The 23,676-nt window shown below is 35.1% G+C and overlaps 1 protein-coding gene across 1 annotated transcript in view; it reads left to right on the plus strand.

Annotated features, from left to right (window-relative positions):
* The first annotated feature begins 706 nt into the window (after positions 1-706).
* Positions 707-23,676, plus strand: part of LOC140157467 (uncharacterized) — a 49,948-nt gene continuing 26,978 nt past the window's right edge. The window contains exons 1-6 of the mRNA XM_072180670.1: positions 707-791; positions 1,416-1,537; positions 11,729-11,859; positions 13,777-13,908; positions 16,689-16,879; positions 22,435-22,550. Of these exons, the coding sequence (XP_072036771.1) occupies positions 13,907-13,908; positions 16,689-16,879; positions 22,435-22,550 (309 nt within the window). The 5' untranslated portion in view covers positions 707-791; positions 1,416-1,537; positions 11,729-11,859; positions 13,777-13,906. The remainder of the gene's footprint in view (positions 792-1,415; positions 1,538-11,728; positions 11,860-13,776; positions 13,909-16,688; positions 16,880-22,434; positions 22,551-23,676) is intronic.

Below are 23,676 nucleotides of genomic sequence, written 5' to 3' on the forward strand. Positions count from 1 at the left end.
ACAAAATCCATATCTTCAATACGAAAGGTCAAAATTTTCAATTGATCGTCGGTTTTTCATCCCACCTACGTCAATTAATTGACTATTGTTAATTATGATTACATACATGTATGAATCTATGCATGTAATGATAATTGATCAATACAAATTTACAAAATCAATACCCAATTTCATGGCCCCAATATAATCCATTAAATAAGTAAACAATAATTTGCTTCATTTTTGTAAACAACTAAGTTGGTTAGATGTTTAATTCGAGATGATTAACGCCGAATTTTGCTGATATTAATATGTCAAAAGTTACAAATATTACCAACCATTGATTAGGTTTCTTAAACCTTGAAGAGAGTTACAACTTTTAACCAATAAACGGGTTACCGCGCCATGAAATGAACCCGTTGCTTACGATTGCATTAAGTTGTTTAAGGATTTCGTATACGGGAAAATAAGAGTGCAGTAATTCTGATTAATTAGTTGATAGTTTATTCATTACATTTAGCATAAAAACAGCATCGACGGTCGATCCAAAGTTCGAACAAATTTGGTTCTGGTGCCTAACCTATATTTAAATTTGACAACAGATTTCATTTCGCCGTCATTATCGTGTCTTAATTAGGGAATGAAAGTTACACCGTAACATGATATTGATAAAGTGATGCCAATCATGTAAATTTTGTGATATAAAGTAGCTGAACAATAATCGTCCGTTAACTTGGTACTTGGCAGCTACCGAAAGAAGTTGTAGTTGTTCTCCGACAACGAGAATATTTTTTAAACAGAGAGCAAAGAAGGTAAGCTAATATTTTAGTTTATACTCATTATTTTTACATGATTCAAACAAATCTGGGCTTTCATAGTTTGTTTAATTGCATTTTTTTTAAAAGGATAATTATCATGGTGAGATTAAGATATTTAAATCATTGTATTATGATTTTTTTTATTTGACCAATACTTTGGTAACTTACATGTAATAATAGTAATAACATGACTTGCCTAAAGTAATTTATCGCTGTTTTTATTAAAATACCATACGGTTCCTGTAACGTTGTTGTATTTACTGTTTAAAAATCACTCTGTCATGAATATAATTTTATGTTTCTTTTTCTTTCGATGAAGATAAAACAATGCTGTATGTAAAGCATTATGAGTGAATAACGCCCTTGTTAAAAGGCTGACAATAGCTCTTTATTTGGCAGAGGAAATATGATTTTTTAAATATGTGTGTCTTCCTTCTTTCTTTCTTTCTTTCTTTCTTTCTTTCTTTCTTTCTTTCTTTCTTTCTTTCTTTCTTTCTTTCTTTCTTTCTTTCTTTCTTTCTTTCTTTCTTTCTTTCTTTCTTTCTTTCTTTCTTTCTTTCTTTCTTTCTTTCTTTCTTTCTTTCTTTCTTTCTTTCTTTCTTCCTTTCTTTCTTTCAGGCTAACACATAATGGCTTGTATTTGGTTTCCAATTGCGATGCTGTTGTTAGCAACATACGGGGCTTTCGGAGACCATTTCCGTGGCGGATCAATGAGCTGGAAACCAGTGGGCAATAATCAGGTAAAAAAAGTGGAATAGGTTTAATCACTCAGAACGCCATTGAACGCATATTTTTATGCATAGTCGTGCTAAAAGTCGATCGAAGCATGTTGAAATCAACACATGTCAGAGATATACCTTCCTGCTTTGAATTTAATTTTCTCGGTTGAAATACTTTTTAAATTGTGTCTTTTGCCGTAATATTCGTCCATGAGCTATTGGGGGGGGTAAATATTTAGTGTTTCAAGCTAATAAACGGTATATCTAAAAGTTCAACCTTCATCATTACTTCTGTTATCTTACGAGCCAGGAAGTTGAAATTGCCCATTGAATTCTAATTTTCACGAATGCTTTAACTTCCATTGTTAATTTCTTTTGTATCAACAACCAGACTACACTCAGAAAAATGGTAATGTTGGTTTTTTATCTTGCATTCATTCCTTTTATAAACCATGGCAGGTTGTTTGAGGGATTTATGGTCAAAACACTGTATCGCAACATTGAATATAATGCTAAAGACCTATTAGTGTACCGAATCTGAGCCATGTAGCGAATTTATTTGCTGAGAAACGACCGGCCCTTTGTTTAACATGTGGGTCACTGGGGCCCCTAGCCTTAAACACCTGGGGCCAAAATGGGCACAATGTACATCTGCAAGTTAGGGCCAATAAATGTGCTACATATGAGCCCTTGTTCCCTTGTAGTCATAGAGCTAGCCTTGTCAATATGTTGCCCCTTATTTTAACATTTGGGGCCCTTGGGCCCATATTATAAGACATATGGGGCTCAGGTATACCTGCAATTATAGAGTACCCCTGGGGCTATCAGTGCACAAACTTCGGGCCCTGAGGCATATCTATGCCCTGTTGCACATGCATAGATAAGAAGAAGAAGAAGAAGAAGAAGAAGATGATGATGATGATGTGTGTTTTAATAATAAGTCTTACCAGAGTTACATCGCATCATAATAAGTACAGTATAATTGAATATGATTCACGTGCAAGACATGATGACAATATAATCGCCCTCATGTTGACCAATCTAAACTTCATGAGCCAAACCTGGGCACATCTGTATCGGTTGCAGGGTTAACAAGGAGTGAAGGGTTGGTACAATTTGTGACCCTACTTCTCATACCCCACTTTTCATACCCCACCTGACCCGACTTATTTGTGAGATATTCGCAGTGTATTCAGTAGGTAATCAAATATTTAACAAATGCCATACACATTTCCTTTATTATCGATTAAAAAACCCAGCATTTTCAAGCATTTTTTAACGCAAATTTCAAAGCCTCGTTCAGCGATATTGAGATATAATTAGCATTGATGAGTTTTGAGCCCTGTGCAATACAAATCACCCGGACTTATTTGCTCAGACCATGAGCACACCATGAGTGTTTGCTTATTGACCAATTACCAGGAGAAAAGTCAATAACTGAGTGGTTTCCCTTATCTGCTATAAACTTGGTTGAACCTGGTGTGGTGATAGCCCTATACAGCTGTATACGTTGAAGTCAATATTAAATAAATGCCAAATGTTGCTAGCAGTAAAATAGTTAAATAGGCCTACTGCATGCAATGACAATAAAAAATAAGTTTATGATGTCGTCATGCGTAGATCTTAAGGTGGTATTTGAGGCATATTCTAGAAATTAATAAATGTCTGAGACAAAACCGTTTGTGACTTTCAGAAAATTTTTAGGTATGTAATTTAAAAATAAATTATTTGAGTTTGATTTGTTTGACTACGTCTAATTCGTTTTAGGCCTAACTTTTTTTATTAATATTATACTCTTTATAATAGATATTTTATTACTTTCGGAAGATTTTATTTTCATTTTGATTTTGAGTTAATAGTGTGGTCGCCACATCTCAGTAAGACGGACACTAAAGTACTTTTAATAACCAGAGCGACATAAAAATTCGAAGCACAATGCATGGGGAGGTACATTATTGGCATTCAAAATAAAAGAATTTTATCATTTAGGTGTAAATACTTTCGTTAACGAATAACCAGAGTAACATGAAAAGTAGAAACCCGGGGTAGAAACATGAGGGAGACTCATTATTGGCATTCAACAGAATGTTTTCATTCAAGTGCAAATAATATTCCAGGCGGCGGATGACATGATCGAGCCGGCAACTTTTGAAACCGCCCGGCTGTATGACATTTTCCAACTTACTCGGTTAGTTTTGCGGGGTTCATTATCGAACCCGTGATCGAACCCCAACGGTTTTAGCTTGTATTTATATTATTTATCAAGATAGGCCTATTTGTTTGTGATATTTCAAGCGTTTTAAAATTTCAAAATAATCCCATTCAATTACACGGTTGACGATGAAAATTTACTGAATTTAGAGAATGCAATGCGGCCACCACCTGAAATATTCTAAGTAGCTTAAACTTTAATAGTTGCCCCGTCGGCTTCTAAATAGTCAACAGAAACTAAGGGGAAGCATTCACTCTAATTTCACACTATTCACGTTTCTGAATAGAATCCATATTTTTGATCCCGTAACTATTTCATTTTGATTAGATATGTTCATTTTAATTAGGTATATGTGACCGTACAGCACGAATGAGCCGTAAATGTCCTCAATTGTATTCTGAGTTACAGTGTAAAATGGGCATGAAGGTCATATTCATAGGTATTTCAATTTGGTGCTACGTGTATCTCATTAAATGAGGTACACGTAGCACCAAATTGAGGTACCTATGAATACGACCTTCATGCCCATTTTACACTGTAACTCAGACTACAATTGAGGACATTTACGGCTCATTCGTGCTGTACGGTCACGTATTATCACTTTTAACCAACAATCTTATCAAAATGTTCTCAATAAGTGCAAATACTACCCTGTCAGCTTTTGAATAGAAAAATTAATTATGCAAAGTAGAGCAGCTAACTAATTAATTATCTGGAAGTCATTAGGAACACTTTGACCAAGTTTGAAACAAGTATTCTATTAAATAAAATGTTATTGAATATTAATGAGCGCTTTCGAGTCATATTGGTTCATTGATTATTGATAAAAAATAATACAATGCAAAGATATAATTGTGTGTATTATAAAAAACATATTATGTCTGATTAGCTTAAAACGTAAGGCGTATTGATCAGTGTTCTTTGCCCTACTCATTTAGTCTATTATTTTTAACATGCATAGAGCACTTCCAAAATGCCTCAAATACCACCTTAATGCGACAGCTTACAAACGACTGTTTTGGAGATTATGGCGGCGAACGAGGAAGAGCGAGATTTATACACAATATCTTTGAAAATATGATTTTTCACTAATCACACTGATTTAGCCATGTCAATTCGGTAGACTTCATTTACACTTTATTTAGTATTCATTGAAATATTTAAACAGATTTATTGTAACGAAAAAAAATATGCTATTTACGAACCTAATATCAAAACGAGAAAGTTTTTTTTTTTTCGCAGAGGAAAATTTCCCGGAAAAACGCATGTGAATTTTTCATTCTCCATTGAAATGTGTACAAAAGTGAAAAGTTGAAGCCCAAAATTGGCACTTTCTTTAATTTTCAGTGCTTTGAAATTCATGGGAGTAAAAATATGGCCAATTTCGAACATATTATTTTTTCACCCCCCCAAAAAAAAACCCACCCACAATGCCCCCCCCCCCCCCATCATTTGGGGAATTTTCAATTTTTTATCATTTAAGCGCTCTTGCTTGAGATGCGCGCTCTTGATTCGCGAGTGAATTTCCACGTCAAATCACCTGGCAGGCAGGGTGGAAGTTATTTGCTGTGTACTTGATACATACACATACCCGAAAAACCCACCCAAAATGCCCCCCCCCCCCCATCATTTGAGCAATTTTCAATTTTTGCTCAATGTTTCGTTATTTTGCGTTATCGATCATGTGACATAGGGCCTCTTCAATGAGCAAAAATTGAAATGCATAGTCGTGCTAAAAGTCGATCGAAGCATGGTGAAATCAACACATGTCAGAGATATACCTTCCTGCTTTGAATTTAATTTTCTCGGTTGAAATACTTTTTAAATTGTGTCTTTTGCCGTAATATTCGTCCATGAGCTATTGGAGGGGGGGGGGGGGTAAATATTTAGTGTTTCAAGCTAATAAACGGCATATCTAAAAGTTCAACCTTCATTATTACTTCTGTTATCTTACGAGCCAGGAAGTTGAAATTGCCCATTGAATTCTAATTTTCACGAATGCTTTAACTTCCATTGTTAATTTCTTTTGTATAATCAAACAACCAGACTACACTCAGAAAAATGGTAATGTTTTTTTTTTATCTTGCATTCATTCCTTTTATAAACCATGGCAGGTTGTTTGAGGGATTTATGGTCAAAACACTGTATCGCAACATTGAATATAATGCTAAAGACCTATTAGTGTACCGAATCTGAGCCATGTAGCGAATTTATTTGCTGAGAAACGACCGGCCCTTTGTTTAACATGTGGGTCACTGGGGCCCCTAGCCTTAAACACCTGGGGCCAAAATGGGCAAAATGTACATCTGCAAGTTAGGGCCAATAAATGTGCTACATATGAGCCCTTGTTCCCTTGTAGTCATAGAGCTAGCCTTGTCAATATGTTGCCCCTTATTTTAACATTTGGGGCCCTTCTTCTTCTTCTTCTTCCGGTAAAGTGCTGCTTCATCTGGATGAAGATAATCGCACTGCGGAAGCGCACATGCGTGGAACAAGTTGTGACGCATCCTTATCTTGGTGCAAATATATAAAAGTGCAAGTAAAAAGTCCTTGGGCCCATATTATAAGACATATGGGGCTCAGGTATACCTGCAATTATAGAGTACCCCTGGGGCTATCAGTGCACAAACTTCGGGCCCTGAGGCATATCTATGCCCTGTTGCACATGCATAGATAAGAAGAAGAAGAAGAAGAAGAAGATGATGATGATGATGATGTGTGTTTTAATAATAAGTCTTACCAGAGTTACATCGCATGATAATAAGTACAGCCTGTCTCAAAAAAAATTGTGCAAGTAAAAAGCGCCCTCTGTGGCAATTAGAAAATACTTTTGTGACATTATGCTTATATCAACGTCAAGGACGCAGTCTTAGCTCTCAAATGCCGTATGTTCTGTTCAATTTACTTGTTGCAATCTCGAGATATATTTATTTAACAACGAAAGGGTAAAATCACAATTGTGCCACTTTTACTAGGGAAGAGAGCTGTACATGTAAAATCAATGATATAGCTCTAATGCACTCACTCTCCCTTTGGGCATTAGACGCATTATTCGCATCAACATCAGCGCGCGTACGCGTGCATTATTTTGTCTAATTTCTCTCCCAACAAGTAATATAAACGTATAAGGTCCGTATGCACGAAAGAGTTAGACCGGGTCTAAAGTTAGACCCGATCTAAGTGGAATTTAGTACCATGAGAAAGGACATTTTCCTTTACATTTGCTTAAGTTATTTTGTATTATTTTTGAACGTTGCATTAAAACCTTTAGAATTTGCTAGCTACTCTAGGAAGGAAGGAAGGAAGGAAGAGTAAAGGACCATTCCTGGTGGAACTTAATTCCAGTTAGACCTATACATTTAGACCCTCTCTAACTCTTTTATGCATACGGACCTCAGTGTGCAATATTTGTTTGTCTTTTAACATGTCTTGAGTGACTAAGAGAACAGTATTTACCATGATAAAATCATTGACGTGCACATGTAGGCTCCCTATTTAATTTTACAGCAGAATGTGAAATATTTATTTATCCTTTCTGTGGAAAAAAGAGAATCATTATTCCTGCATCATGATAAAGTAGTAAAAACAGTAAAAAAAATTGTATTGTGTAATTGGTGCATTCTTTTGATTTTACGAAGGAACGGTTGATAAACTTGATGCTATCGCTGATTTACATGCAAAGCTCTCTTCCCTATTAAAAGTGGCACAATTGTGATTTTACCCTTTCGTCGTTAACTAAGCATATCTCGAGATTAAACATACTGCAGTTACTGTCCGTTTTCCTATACACAATACACAGTGCTCTCACCATTGACGCGTGACCCCTACAAATGATGTATGTTGGGAGAATGGACACTTGCCTAGTTAACATCACTGTGTGAAAAATAACCAGCCAATATTTTATTTATTCTCCAAAACTTCTAGCAAATATATTTCTCTAACATGACCTAAAATTACAGCTAGGTTAGATGTTCAGAAATGGTCGCACTTTTGTAAAATATGAGTGAGGGCAAGGCATAGCTAGCCAACTCCCCGTGTTATTTGAATGGAGATTTGACCGAAAATATTGGTATCGGACCGCTCACTTCTGAAGGATGCCACAAAAAACCGGTAAAAGCTACATTTAAATTATTCTAAATAGGTTCTAGAAAATAAAGTTTTGTAACATGTCCTAAATTTTTAGCTAATTTAGGTGTTTGGAGAGGGTCGTACTTTTTGTGTTTTAGGAAGGACATGTAAACGACAGATAACACCAAAAATATGAAGAAATTATTTCTAAACCGTGTTAAGTCAAAAATCATTATGTTGCTCATTTTCAAGAATGCTGGTTTACAAAAGCACGACATTGTCTGATTTCGTGAACAAAGCCACACATAACATTGTTTCCTTTCGTTTCCTTTGTAATCGGTTACCCAACTGAAGCTATGAATACCAGCTTTATTGCGATATCGCACATGAAAACAGTCACTTGTGCACAACCAGAGAAGATCCGATTTAATCAGTTGAGCTGTTTCAATGAGTGTTATCTTGGTTTAATAGCTTTTAATGGGGTTAAGTCCTGCAAAGGTCGAGATGAATTCTACTGTAGACATGACTGCATCATGAACAAGCAAATTGAACAGAATAAACGGTGTTTGAGAGCTAAGACTACGCCCATGACGTTGAACTAAGCATCATATCACAATGGTATTTTCTAATTGCCAAAGAGGGCGCTTTTCACTTGCACAACTTTTTTTGAGACAGGCTGTATAATTGAATATGATTCACGTGCAAGACATGATGACAATATAATCGCCCTCATGTTGACCAATCTAAACTTCGTGAGCCAAACCTGGGCACATCTGTATCGGTTGCAGGGTTAACAAGGAGTGAAGGGTTGGTACAATTTGTGACCCTACTTCTCATACCCCACTTTTCATACCCCACCTGACCCGACTTATTTGTGAGATATTTGCAGTGTATTCAGTAGGTAATCAAATATTTAACAAATGCCATACACATTTCCTTTATTATCGATTAAAAAACCCAGCATTTTCAAGCATTTTTTAACGCAAATTTCAAAGCCTCGTTCAGCGATATTGAGATATAATTAGCATTGATGAGTTTTGAGCCCTGTGCAATACAAATCACCCGGACTTATTTGCTCAGACCATGAGCACACCATGAGTGTTTGCTTATTGACCAATTACCAGGAGAAAAGTCAATAACTGAGTGGTTTCCCCTTATCTGCTATAAACTTGGTTGAACCTGGTGTGGTGATAGCCCTATACAGCTGTATACGTTGAAGTCAATATTAAATAAATGCCAAATGTTGCTAGCAGTAAAATAGTTAAATAGGCCTACTGCATGCAATGACAATAAAAAATAAGTTTATGATGTCGTCATGCGTAGATCTTAAGGTGGTATTTGAGGCATATTCTAGAAATTAATAAATGTCTGAGACAAAACCGTTTGTGACTTTCAGAAAATTTTTAGGTATGTAATTTAAAAATAAATTATTTGAGTTTGATTTGTTTGACTACGTCTAATTCGTTTTAGGCCTAACTTTTTTTATTAATATTATACTCTTTATAATAGATATTTTATTACTTTCGGAAGATTTTATTTTCATTTTGATTTTGAGTTAATAGTGTGGTCGCCACATCTCAGTAAGACGGACACTAAAGTACTTTTAATAACCAGAGCGACATAAAAATTCGAAGCACAATGCATGGGGAGGTACATTATTGACATTCAAAATAAAAGAATTTGATCATTTAGGTGTAAATACTTTCGTTAACGAATAACCAGAGTAACATGAAAAGTAGAAACCCGGGGTAGAAACATGGGGGATACTCATTATTGGCATTCAACAGAATGTTTTCATTCAAGTGCAAATAATATTCCAGGCGGCGGATGACATGATCGAGCCGGCAACTTTTGAAACCGCCCGGCTGTATGACATTTTCCAACTTACTCGGTTAATTTTGCGGGGTTCATTATCGAACCCGTGATCGAACCCCAACGGTTTTAGCTTGTATTTATATTATTTATCAAGATAGGCCTATTTGTTTGTGATATTTCAAGCGTTTTAAAATTTCAAAATAATCCCATTCAATTACACGGTTGACGATGAAAATTTACTGAATTTAGAGAATGCAATGCGGCCACCACCTGAAATATTCTAAGTAGCTTAAACTTTAATAGTTGCCCCGTCGGCTTCTAAATAGTCAACAGAAACTAAGGGGAAGCATTCACTCTAATTTCACACTATTCACGTTTCTGAATAGAATCCATATTTTTGATCCCGTAACTATTTCATTTTGATTAGATATGTTCATTTTAATTAGGTATATGTGACCGTACAGCACGAATGAGCCGTAAATGTTCTCAATTGTATTCTGAGTTACAGTGTAAAATGGGCATGAAGGTCATATTCATAGGTATTTCAATTTGGTGCTACGTGTATCTCATTAAATGAGGTACACGTAGCACCAAATTGAGGTACCTATGAATACGACCTTCATGCCCATTTTACACTGTAACTCAGAATACAATTGAGGACATTTACGGTCTCATTCGTGCTGTACGGTCACGTATTATCACTTTTAACCAACAATCTTATCAAAATGTTCTCAATAAGTGCAAATACTACCCTGTCAGCTTTTGAATAGAAAAATTAATTATGCAAAGTAGAGCAGCTAACTAATTAATTATCTGGAAGTCATTAGGAACACTTTGACCAAGTTTGAAACAAGTATTCTATTAAATAAAAATGTTATTGAATATTAATGAGCGCTTTCGAGTCATATTGGTTCATTGATTATTGATAAAAAATAATACAATGCAAAGATATAATTGTGTGTATTATAAAAACCATGTCTGATTAGCTTAAAACGTAAGGCGTATTGATCAGTGTTCTTTGCCCTACTCATTTAGTCTATTATTTTTAACATGCATAGAGCACTTCCAAAATGCCTCAAATACCACCTTAATGCGACAGCTTACAAACGACTGTTTTGGAGATTATGGCAGCGAACGAGGAAGAGCGAGATTTATACACAATATCTTTGAAAATATGATTGTTCAGTAATCACACTGATTTAGCCATGTCAATTCGGTAGACTTCATTTACACTTTATTTAGTATTCATTGAAATATTTAAACAGATTTATTGTAACGAAAAAAGTCGGGTCAAGTGGGGTATGAAAAGTCGGGTATGAGAAGTAGGGTCACAAATTGTACCAACCCAGGAGGGAAGTCTTTATCAAAGCACAAACAAAACATCGCTTCAGTCTGAGCAATTCTCGCTATTCGCAATAAGGGCGCCGCCAGCGGTTTGCGATGTAATCGTGATGTATCATGGGAAAAGGTCGACATCCAAGTCCGCGCAATACGAATATTACCATGCTATTACATAGGAACACGTGACAATATTTTTTAGTTTGTCAAAATAAAGGTGTTACACGCGAATCGATACTCAATAATACTTAATATTGTGATTTGAAATGTGCACAATTAATTTTTTCTCTATAGATTTGCGTGTAATACCGTTATATTGACAAACTAAAAAATATTGCCACGTGTTCCTATGTAATAGCATGGTAATATTCGTATTGCGCGGACTTGGATGTCGACCTTTTCCCATGATACATCACGATTTTCCCATGATACATCACGATTACATCGCAAACCGCTGGCGGCGCCCTTATTGCGAATAGCGAGAATTGATGCACGGATATAAAAACGTACACCTGATGAATGTTTTTTCATAGCTTACTGCACTATGATCAATATTCAATTATCGAATGAATTATCGTCACAACAACAACAACAACAACAACAACAACAACAACAACAACAACAACAACAACAACAACAATAATAACAATAATAATAATAATGATAATAATAATAATAATAATAATAATAATAATAATAATAAAATAATAATAATAATAAAACTAATAAAATTATAATGTTAATAACAAAAACAATAATGATATTGTAATACATTTCAGATTGAACTGAAGTATCAGGTGTCTTTCACAGCTAAAATTAAAGAACCTGAAGGTGAAATGTGTACAGAGGAGAAAGTAGGAAATGACAACTGGCCAATAACAACAAAAAAAGCCTCTATAAAATGTGAAACGTAAGTTTATAATGTGTGTCATTGCATAAAGACCCGTATTGTTTAAGACTTTGCTTTTTCTCTTTTTTTAAATAAAATTTTAACAGACTGACTGTTAAGACAAATAATTGCAGGGTTGGTTATGAGTAGATTTTTCAATGAATAGTGCAATACTAATTTATTATGGTCTACCTGCAAGTATGTTGGATTGATCTGACAATATATTAGAAAGCTTGCGATTTCCAAACGTACGTATAACACGCCCGTGAATATATTCACGGGCGTGTGTAGCGCAGGGCCCTATTCCCTATTCCAGAAAAATACAGCATTAATTTTTTGGGATAAAAAAATATTATCCTGTTTTGCCAAATGAAACACAGCTAAATACTAATCCTTTAGTTAGTCCTAACTGGCAATAAAAGTAAAATTTTAATATTTGGCCAATTTTGGAAATAAGGGCCAAAAACATGCGTTTTTAGGGTGTTTTTCGTATGCTGTGACAGTCAAGCTCAAAGACTTGTACTAAGACTAATTTCGGTTTATGCATTCTCGTTATTGGAAAAGACATGTTTCATTTTTATAACCCATTATTTAATTATAGTAATACAAAAAAGTGGGAATTAGAGCAAAATTGCGGCATCTACTCAAGATTTTGAATGCTTAGACTTGTTCCAAGTCTTTGATTTTTGTGACTCGATTGTCAGAAAACATGACAAAAATGCATGTTTTTGGCTCTTTTTTCCAGAAATTGGCCAAATATTAAAGTTTTACTTTTATTGCCAGTTAGGACTAACTAAAGGATTAGGATTTAGCTATGTTTTATTTTGCAGAACTTGATCATATTTTTTTAATCCCAAAAAATTAGTGCTGTATTTATCTGGAATGGGGAGTAGTAATGATGTAACAGAATTAATTACCAGAGCAATAGATGAATACAATTTTTGAATATATTGCCCTGCACTACAAGCAGGTCGTACTTATCACCTGTGTATGTATGTGTCCAATCATTGATTGGATAAAATACCGCTTTTTTCAAAGATACTAATCATTACGATACAGGTCGTTATCACTGTTCTTTGACATCTGTGATTCAATGCATAGGTACCGCTTGAACATTGTAGCGTAGAGCCCTAGGCGATATATTCAAAAAATTGTATTCATCTATTGCTATGGTAATTAATCCGATTATTACATCACTTCTACGGCGAATTCAAAATCCCGTCACATGAGAGTGATTTTGAATAGATGCACGGGCGTATGATACGTACGCCTGGAAATAGGAAGCTCTGTAAAGACAATTACATTTCTAATGGTGACTGATCCCTTAATATCAGACAGTTATTGCTTATAATACGCCACGAATGAGCCATAATGTCGGCAAATTGTATTCTGAGTTACAGTGTAATTTGTATTTGTAAGGTCGTATTCATAGGTACTATTGGTGCTACATGTATCTCATTTTGGTAATGCCAGTTAAACACTTTACCAATCAATAACCCTCTTGTTGAAGAGGATAATAAGCTTCTACCTATGTCTATAAAATTCTTAAATAACTCTAGTATTTGTTTTCTTTCGTTAAATCCTGTTCAAGTGGTGGGTAACAAAGCATTGTATTTTGTCTAGGTATGTATAACCAACAATTAATAATAAGAGGACATTCCTTGTTACCAGCAATGTGGCAAAAGAGACACATGTCGAAGGAGCAAAGTTCAACAAACCATATCCCTGCTTCTGGATATCGTTTAAAATCAAATGATATACCATTTTAAAGCTTATGATATATATATTTTTAAACAGGAAATAAAACAAAATTGACTGGGGCTCATTCGTGTTGTACGGTCACATATTAGTAAACCTACAAAAAGCAACTTGTGAAATGATTTACCATGAATGAGAATACAGAAAAGTATTTTCCTGACATTTATGTTTTATCTGAAGGTGCCTAGATGAGAAAAAAGAGAGATATGAAGTGGTTATGCAAAGGTCTAGATGTTATTGACGATACATCATATGGAGAATACACAATGATCTATAACATTCAGAAAAAAAAATTCCGGCCTTTGAAATCATGTAAGTGTTTAATATTTTCGCATAGTATAAACTGTCATTAGGGACCGTTCACAAACACTTGTTAGGGGGGCGTGATGCAAAAAGGGGCCCTGACAATTTGTGACCCTCATAAGGGGAGGGGGCTCGAAAAAATGAGCACAAACTTTCCTAGGAAAATTGAGTTCATATGCTTTTCTATGGGGTTGACCCATAATTTTCATGTAAAAAAAAAAAGGGGAGGGACCTGAAATTTTTGAGATCTGTAAGGGGGCCAAACAATTTCGCGGTGAAATTTTTTAGCATCAGGCCCCCAACAAGTGTTTGTGAACGGTCCCTTATACTGTACAGGCTGTACCAAAATGATTGTTCTCGACACATTTATACTGACTGAAATTTATTTTATTTATATTTATTTATTTATCTATTTATTTATTTATTTATTTATTTATTTATTTATTTATTTATTTATTTATTTATTTATTTATTTATTTATCTATCTATCTATCTATCTATCTATCTATCTATCTATCTATTTATTTATTTATTTATTTATTTATTTATTTATTTATTTATTTATTTATTTATTTATTTATTTATTTATTTATTTATTTATTTATTTATTTATTTATTTAAATTTATTTATTTATTTAAAGGTCAAATACATCTATGCGTCAATCGGGGTTATGCAACCTTTGCTTAGAGGAGAAAATCGAAATCATCAATAATCAAAACACTTTAAATAAGAAATCAGAACTCATATCGACTTGTCGTCATAGGAGAAAGGTAACAAGCCGTGTAAAAAAGAAATAATCAGTTGGCTGATGATCGCCCGTAGTAAACGGACGTGAATCCCAGGGTACCAACCCATATCATGGACTAAATGTGTTGAAATTTCTTTCTTTCTTTCTCTTTCTTTCTTTCTTTCTTTCTTTCTTTCTTTCTTTCTTTCTTTCTTTTTCTTTCTTTCTTTCTTTCTTTCTTTCTTTCTTTCTTTCTTTCTTTCTTTCTTTCTTTCTTTCTTTCTTTCTTTCTTTCTTTCTTTCTTTCTTTCTTTCTTTCTTTCTTTCTTTCTTTCTTTCTTTCTTTCTTTCTTTCTTTCTTTCTTTCTTTCTTTCTTTCTTTCTTTCTTTCTTTATTTCTTTATTTATTTATAGTAAGAAATTACAATGAAACCATCACTAGATACAGTGCTCAACTACACCGGCCTCAAAAAGAAACTTATTGTGTTGCGCAACTTTAAGATACGCGGTTGCGTTAATTCCTCTTGCGCGCGCATCAAAACTCGAGACATATTCTTTGTCATTTTCCACATTGCAACTGACGAGTGTAGATGGGTCAAACCATCTATACGAAACAGAATTGTATTGCTATGTGCTAATTTCACTAGTACAATAATAATATATTTCGCTCCTATATTTTATAAACTGGCCTCAAAAAGAAACTTATAATTTTTCACAAGGTCATATCTTAAAATACTCTCCATAAAAATTAACAAAAGTTGCACACAGGATTACTTCAATACTCTACTCTAAACACATGTCAGTAACCAAGCAGTTGTCCAACTGACACAACAGCAAAATGCACTGACATGGAACACCGTCCTGGAACAAAATTCACATCCCAACAGATTTCTTTTGTTGGGTTCCAATTATTCGTTTGTACATGAACAAAAACTACACAAGGATAACTTCAACACTCTACTCTAAACACATGTCAGTCAAGCAGTAGTCCACTGACACAGTAGTGCACTGACACGGAACAGCTTCGGGACCACATTCACACTGAATAATTGGAACCCAACAAAAGAAATCTGTTGGGATGTGAATTTTGGTCCAGAAAGGTGTTCCATGTCAGTGCATTTTGCTGTTGTGTCAGTTGGACAACTGCTTGGTTATTGACATTTGTTTAGAGTAGAGTATTGAAGTAATCCTGTGTGCAATTTTTGTTCATTTTTATGGAGAGGATTTTAAGATATGACCTTGTGAAAAATTATAAGTTTCTTTTTGAGGCCAGTTTATAAAATATAGGAGCGAAATATATTATTATTGTACTAGTGAAATTAGCACATAGCAATACAATTCTGTTTCGTATAGATGGTTTGACCCATCTACACTCGTCAGTTGCAATGTGGAAAATGACAAAGAATATGTCTCGAGTTTTAATGCGAGCGCAAGAGGAATTAACGCAACCGCGTATCTTAAAGTTGCGCAACACAATACGCGTCTTAAGTGCGTATCCATGTCTGGGCCAAAGATGTTTGTCCGGCTGAAATCCAGAAATGACGTCATTTGTTCTAGTGCTGCCACTTCCGATAACGCGGGAGAAGAACGTGCCTTTTGCAAACAAAATGGCCGACAAGTCCCGGCCCCTTTCCAGCGAAAATACAGCTTATTTAGCCGGCTGAACATGGGATCATCGCCAGAAACGGTTACGTTCACTGCCGTGCATTAGTATATCCATCAGCGTATCTAGGTTTTACTAAAGTAAAACATCTTTGGCCCAGACATGGTTTATTTGGCCACATATTTCGCTACAAATCGCCCGCGTCCGCATCACTCTGCGATATGCTTCCGATTTTGTCGCTGTGACTTGCATCGGTCGCTACTGGCCCTCGGCGAATCGTGTAAGTCACTAATTATGTAAATCTGGCTCGATTTTCAGGGGTAGCAAATTGTTAGTACTGTGGGTTAATCAAACTCACATGAACTAATCACATTGAGCTTTATAACTCTGATGTAAATAATTGAACAAAGGACCCTTTCCACGAAGTCAAAAATGTCTTTTTGTTTTTGCAATGTTAGGTATGAAGGTTGTTGCTGGATCAAACTGCAAAGTCCCATAAACACAGATAGTGCTGTAAAAGGATGGAAAATGTTAGCTCGCGTAGATGTTACTCCACGGCCTGATGGGAGGATCAACCGATCACCAGTTTCTGCTACGATTCCAACGGAAAAGTTTTACAGAGGCTGCGACTACGAGCTGCATATTCCAGGTGAGGTCAAAATAAATTTTCACAGTGCTGCAGACAGTTATGTCCTCATGACACAAATCATTTAACTGAAAAATATTTTGATATAAAACGTATCAGATTCTATTTTATTCCATATAATTGTGTAATTGACTATGCTATCATTTGGCAAAAAAAAAAAAAAAAAAAAAAAGCTCAGCTCAAAGTTTATTTGATATGGCAGGTCGATTTTGTTTAAGATCCTAAAGTATACAGCTTGCCATGGACCAGTTGGCCAATGGGAAATGCTTACCGTTATTAATTCTAGCTCGTTTACATGCACATACCGATGTGTAAGACTTACTGCGAACGGTTTTAAATCTACAGCAATAATTGACGACTGTAGGTGAATATATTGGGTCTACACCTTTTATCTAAATTTCACCAATATTTAGTGCTGAGAACTCCATATGTTTAAAAAACTAAATTTCTACTTTGAAAAAAAAAGAAGATTTTTGGGGTCGGTCGGGAAAGGGCAATCAACTTTCTTAGTCTTTACCATAGGATATTTTTTGTTCATTTATATTATTGTTTAAAATATACTTATTGCACATATGCAAGGTTATAATCATGTGGTATAAGCACTGTCCTCATCACATTTTTTAACATTTTACTTGTTTATTACTACATGAATGTAGTGTACAATTATTCTGTTTAGGCATGCGAAGATAACTTAATAAAATATAATTGACTTGAGTTAGAGGTTAATGACTGCGCACCAGTAAGGGTATTGTAAAAAATCTTCTTTTTTTTTTGCTTTTTGAACCGAAGAATTTCCTGCCCAAAAAAAATTGATGTTTAACCGTCACTTTTCAATTTGCATGATTCAATCTCTATCATTTTATTTTTGAAAACAAAATCTTTATCATTAACTTTCGTTAAAAAAATCGAATAGCCCATACTCGCTAACGAAAAGTTACAAAGCTCTCAATTATGTGATAAATTATAGTAGTTGCGTGTGGGTAAATTGTTCGTTCGCGTAGAATATACACGCGGAGTTCATTAATATGTTACGCGATTGTCTACGATCGTTTATTAGTAACCATGCATCGCGTTTTGACAAATTATTACGTTTGATTTGTTCGAGGACAATGCTTATATTCACGAGGGTATGAATATGAAGGCAACTGCAGACCCTGAATATTTTTTTATTTTTAAAAAAAGAAAAAGAAGAGAAAATATAAATTTTTTGACTGTTTACTATCGTCCTATCGTTTCCTACTGTTTTTAACTTTCCCATTGACGTCATATATATATTGTCAAATAAAAAAAAACCATACAAAATACTCTTACAGCCTGTCTCAAAAATTGTGCAAGTAAAAAACGCCCTCTTTGACAATTAGAAAATACTGTTGTGATATGATGCTTACATCAACGTCGAGGGCGCAGTCTTAGCTTTTAGATGCCATTTATTCTGTTCAATTTCCTTGTTTTAAGTTTTAATCTCGAGCTATGTTTAGTTAATAACGAAAGGGTAAAATCACAATTGTGCCACTTTTACTAGGGAAGAGGGCTGTACATGTAAATCAATGATAGCGTCACGTTTATCAAGAGTTCCTTCGTGAAATGAAAAGAATGCATCGATTACACAACAATAAAAAAATGTTCTTACCGTTTTTACTATTTTATTATGATGCAGGTATAATGATTCTCTTTTTCACTTGAAACAAATTAAAACATAAATAAATAGATATTTCACATTCTGCTGTAAAATTAAATGTGCATGTTAATGATTTTATTATGGTAAATAGTGTTCTCTTTGTCACTCAAGACATGTTAAGAGACAAACAAATATTGCACACTCTGTTGTAAAATTAGAATCGTGTCAACGAAATATTGTATATCGTATACGTTTGAAACTACTGAGCAATTGTTACATAATCATTTCTAATCCTATAATTGAATGTACAGTTAATAAAGGTGGCATTAAAGGGTTTTCATACATTTTTGTTTAGTGAAGCAGATCTCTGAAACCAAAATGAATGAAACAAGCTAGGACTGCTCCCTTGGCGTTGATGTAAGCATCATGTCACAACAGTATTTTCTAATTGCCAAAGATGGCGCTTTCCACTTGCACATTTTTTTTGATACAGGCTGTATTTTAACTGCCATCTCAATATGTGTGTACCATGGTCTTAACTATGGTCGTGCGTCATGAATTTGGGTATAGGAAAAGGTGGCGGTGTTACATTTTTACATTTTTTTCAAGACATTCTATACCAGATCTCAAGAATGGAATGGGGTACTGAACTAGTTTTGGTTTCATTTTGTTTCTAATTTGTCTAGCTAACATTTTGGAAAGTAACAACTTCACACTTCCTTCTTGAGATATTGCAATTCAAAAGAAGTAGTGTCAGGGTTGGCGGCGAATACGGTTGAGGCGAATACGGTTGAGGCATGTGTTAAAGTATAGGGAATATTGATTTTTAGTGCCCCTCGAATTTATTTTTTACTCTAACTTGTACCCCAGCAAGGTATTGGGATAGATTATGTACCATTGTTTTGGTATTTATGCCTAGCATACTGCAGTTACTGTCCGTTTTCCTATACACAATACACAGTGCTCTCACCATTGACGCGTGACCTCTACAAACAGTGTATGTTATAGGTATATGGGCATTGCCTAGTTAACATCACTGTGTGAAAAATAACCGGCCAATATTTTAACTATTCTCCAAACTTCTAGCAAATATATTTCTCTAACATGACCTAAAATTACAGCTAGGTTAGATGTTCAGAAGGGGTCGCACTTTCGTAGAATATGAGTGAGGGCAAAGCATAGCTAGCTCATAGCTAGCCAACTCCCCGTGTTAATTGAATGGAGATTTGACCGAAAATATTGAGCTATATTGGTAACGGACCGCTCCGTTCTGAAGGATGCCACAAAAAACGGTACAAGCTACATTTAAACTATTCTAAATAGGTTCTAGAAAATATAGTTTTGTAACATGTCCTAAATTTTTAGCTAATTTAGATGTTTGGAGAGGGTCGCACTTTTGTGTTTTAGGAAGGATATGTAAACGACAGATAACACCAAAAATATGAAGAAATTATTTCCAAACCGTGTTAAGTCAACAATCATTATGTTGCTCATTTTGAAGAATGCTGGTTAACAAAAAGCAGGCCATTGTCTCATTTCGTGAACAAAGGTACACATACCATTGTTTCCTTTCGTTTCCTTTATAATCGGTTACCCAACTGAAGCTATAATACCAGCTTTATTGCGATGTCGCACATGTAAAACAGACACCTGTGCACAACCAGAAAAGATCTGATTTAATCAGTTGAGCTGCTTCAATGAGTGTTATCTTGGTTTATTAGCTTTTAATGGCATTTAAGTCCTGCAAAGGTCGAGATGAATTCTACTGTAGACATGACTGCATCATGGTAGGTAATGTGATCAATTTTACTCCAAGCTAGTTTAATTTGTTGTAAATGTGCTGCATTCTGTGTCATGGGTTCTAGGCTTTTCCTATACGTTACTGTACTAAGCATGCATTTATGCTCCGAAATGTTCTGAATGTCATATTTCTTGAATAAGTTACCCTACTTCTGTAAAAGTTATCATTTCTTAGAAGGAAATTTGATGAATTCAAATATGCCATTGGTTTTTGTGTAGGGCATGAATGAAAAAAAAATTTGCTTGAAAATATAATAAAAATCATAAAACTTTTGTACGACTTTTGAATACCCTGTATCTCAGTTAGGCAACATAACTCATCATTACAAGTTTGTTTTTTGAAAGTCTACAATGTTATTAGCACATCTAAAAAGGTTTTAACAGACCAGGTGTTTATGTTAGTAAATAAGAGAGGAACAAAATTGTATACTTCTTGAACCAAAATTTAACTTTTCCACCCTATATGACATTTGTGGCACCCTGTATTGACCAAATGTTTGTATGTTTGTATTTCTGGTACTCTAAGCTTTACAGTGATATATAGTTTTTTTCTGATGAACAGAATATGAATTAGATCAGTTTAAGTACAAAAACATGTAAATTGTTGAATTCAAAAGTAGGTGTCGAATGTGCAAGTTTGGGATTAAAAAATCTTTAGCCACCTACCCTGATTTATGTTACGCCAATCAAACAATTGTTTTTAGGCTTAATTTTTAAAATCATCCTGTTCTGAAACACACACACACACACACACACACACACCCACACACCCACACAAAACACTGTATTAATGCCACCTTTGAGATGAATTAATAACCTCATATAAATTTATATCTCATTCTTTTTGATTTAATTCGACCCTGAAATATTTTTTATAATTTTGTATATCATCATGTAGGCTACATTAAACATTTTTCATTTATTTTATGATTTTTGTAAATTTGTGAGTTTTTATTCTTGTAGTTTTAATTAACTAATTAATTAATTAATTTTGTAGAGGGGAAAGTTTTCTTATTTTTTTCATGTTCCTCGTATCATGCTTGAGAAGATAAGGTCTTGTTTTGTATTTATTTCGCCCCTTATGTATTTCTTTATTTTTGTTGTCAGCGTTTCATTATTACAGCGCACTCTATAATATGTTGGACGTAATTTATTACCCGAACCGGGCCGAGGTGTGTTTTTAGCTGTTATTGGCCCCGTTACAGAAAAAAAGTGCACGAAATATATTTCCCAATGTAATGTATATATTTTCACATAAAAAACAAATAATTTAGGAGTTAAAATGGATGTGAAAAAAGTTACCGAAATAATCCCACCAGGGATCGAACCCGGGCCTCCCGCGTGGCAGGCGAGAATTCTACCACTGAACCACGAAAACATTTGAACAAATACGGGAATTTTAGAAATCATTATATTCAAGTCAACTAATTGCAGTCTCTTCAGTAGCGTTTGGTTCCGCTTTTTCCAGCCACGATATATACAAAGTCACACGTAGCATTATACATAAATGAGGCGATTTACAGGGGTGAAACCCCTGATTCCTAAAACGCCGTCTGATATATACAAAGTCACACGTAGCATTATACATAAATGAGGCTATTTACAGGGGTGAAACCCCTGATTCCTAAAACGCCGTCTGATGGTGAAAATTCTACCCTTTTCCCACGTGTTTATTACAGGTATACGTAGCTCCTATCTGAGTGGGTCCCCCAGGGGAATATTTTAAACAATGGTGTGAAGTCACGGATTCTTAAATTTTTTTAAAAATTGGCCCTCAAACTCATGATAACAGTCCAATACAAGAATGAACTGCAGAAATTCATACTTTAATAATCTATCTTCCTGTATAACCGGTTATTTGGGGGTAATTACCGCCCCGTTATCTTGCTATTTGATGACAAAATCAGCGGGCCAAAAATACGTACCAAGGAAAAAATATGACAGGGCTCAACAACTTGGAGATTTGCTGGCTAGTGCCTATTGGCCGTTGCCGGCGGGGTGGAATAGCGTTAAGCGCTTTGTAATTGTTCGTTACGAGTCAAGTATATTCGAATTTTTAAAGGGAAAAGGAATGGTTAAGTTAAACATGATAGAAATTGAATCAATCAATTTATTTTTCGTGTACTCTTTTCCTGTTTAGCATCGGATCCTGATAATGACGTAGTGCGATGTCGTTATGCCGACATAACGTTAGGGGAATGCAACGCCATACAATTTAAAGCTTGTGGGGTGGACACTGCGGGCCTGACAATAGATGTGAGTATTTAACAAACGTTGATGGCGCTGTTAATATATAAAGAATCAATAAACTAAGTTTCAAAAGTTTGAAGGTGAAAAAAAACGCCAGTAAATTATTTATGAGATGATTTTGAAAAAGGACATGCTAAGTCAAAATACATGCTAAAATGGTAAAATTTCACATAAATATATTAAAATACTTTAATGTGGAAGTAGCTTTGGGAGGGGACGTCATTCAACGGCTTCATATGCGGTGCAGAGAGCCAGACTTGTAGTATTAGGACCCGCCATGACTGAGTACGGGTACGGGTACGGGTCCCGGACCATGAGTCCCAGGCCATGGGTACGGGTACGGGTACCTAGCCATGAATACGGATATGTGTGAATGAGACATGTAGCATATGTATGGGTGGAAGTGTGCACTAGCTAGGCTGCAGAATGTTACAGTGTAGATCTACATGACTGTGTGCAACATACACATACATTTTGTGTAGCCAGAGCTAAATTTTCCTTTTTCAGGGCCCTGGATCAGGCTATAATAAAATTAAGGGTAATGTGTTACTCACGGGACCTGTATCCGTACTCATGGCACGGGACCCGTACTCGTACCCGTACTCATGGTACTCAAGTTCCCCCTAAATACTTTTAAAAATAAATCGAAAAATATTTGACGAAATTTGACATGTGTAGCCTTATTTGTTTTACACCTATGGAACAAATTATAGCGTCACACGTCATTGCGTTCAGTCACAATGGTTCATTATGTAAAAAAAGAGACCGTTAAAAGTTGCATCTGAGCCCATAGGAGTCAACTCTCCATAGTGCAGTTATACTGCACAGCAAACATGATTCGACCTTTGCAGTACCTAAAGCTGGTTAACAGGAAACTATTCCAGCAAAATCAATCTAGTCTATCCTCTATTGAATGATGGACTGCACTTATGCCCAAATATGGCACTTGCCAATCAATAATCACCCACTTGAAATTTTGCTGTTTTTGACATCACCCAGAAGTGAGGGAGCTGTATCGATTAAATTTTGCCAGTGTGGTCGCCGGTCCTTATGTGCATTGTGGTCCAAAAATGGTCTCATAAGTGTGTTTGCTTTCTTTGCGGGTGGCGCTAGATGGACAGTAGGCGCATAA

This window comes from Amphiura filiformis, chromosome 7 (assembly GCF_039555335.1).
Source record: "Amphiura filiformis chromosome 7, Afil_fr2py, whole genome shotgun sequence".
Classification (NCBI taxonomy): Eukaryota; Metazoa; Echinodermata; class Ophiuroidea; order Amphilepidida; family Amphiuridae; genus Amphiura; species Amphiura filiformis.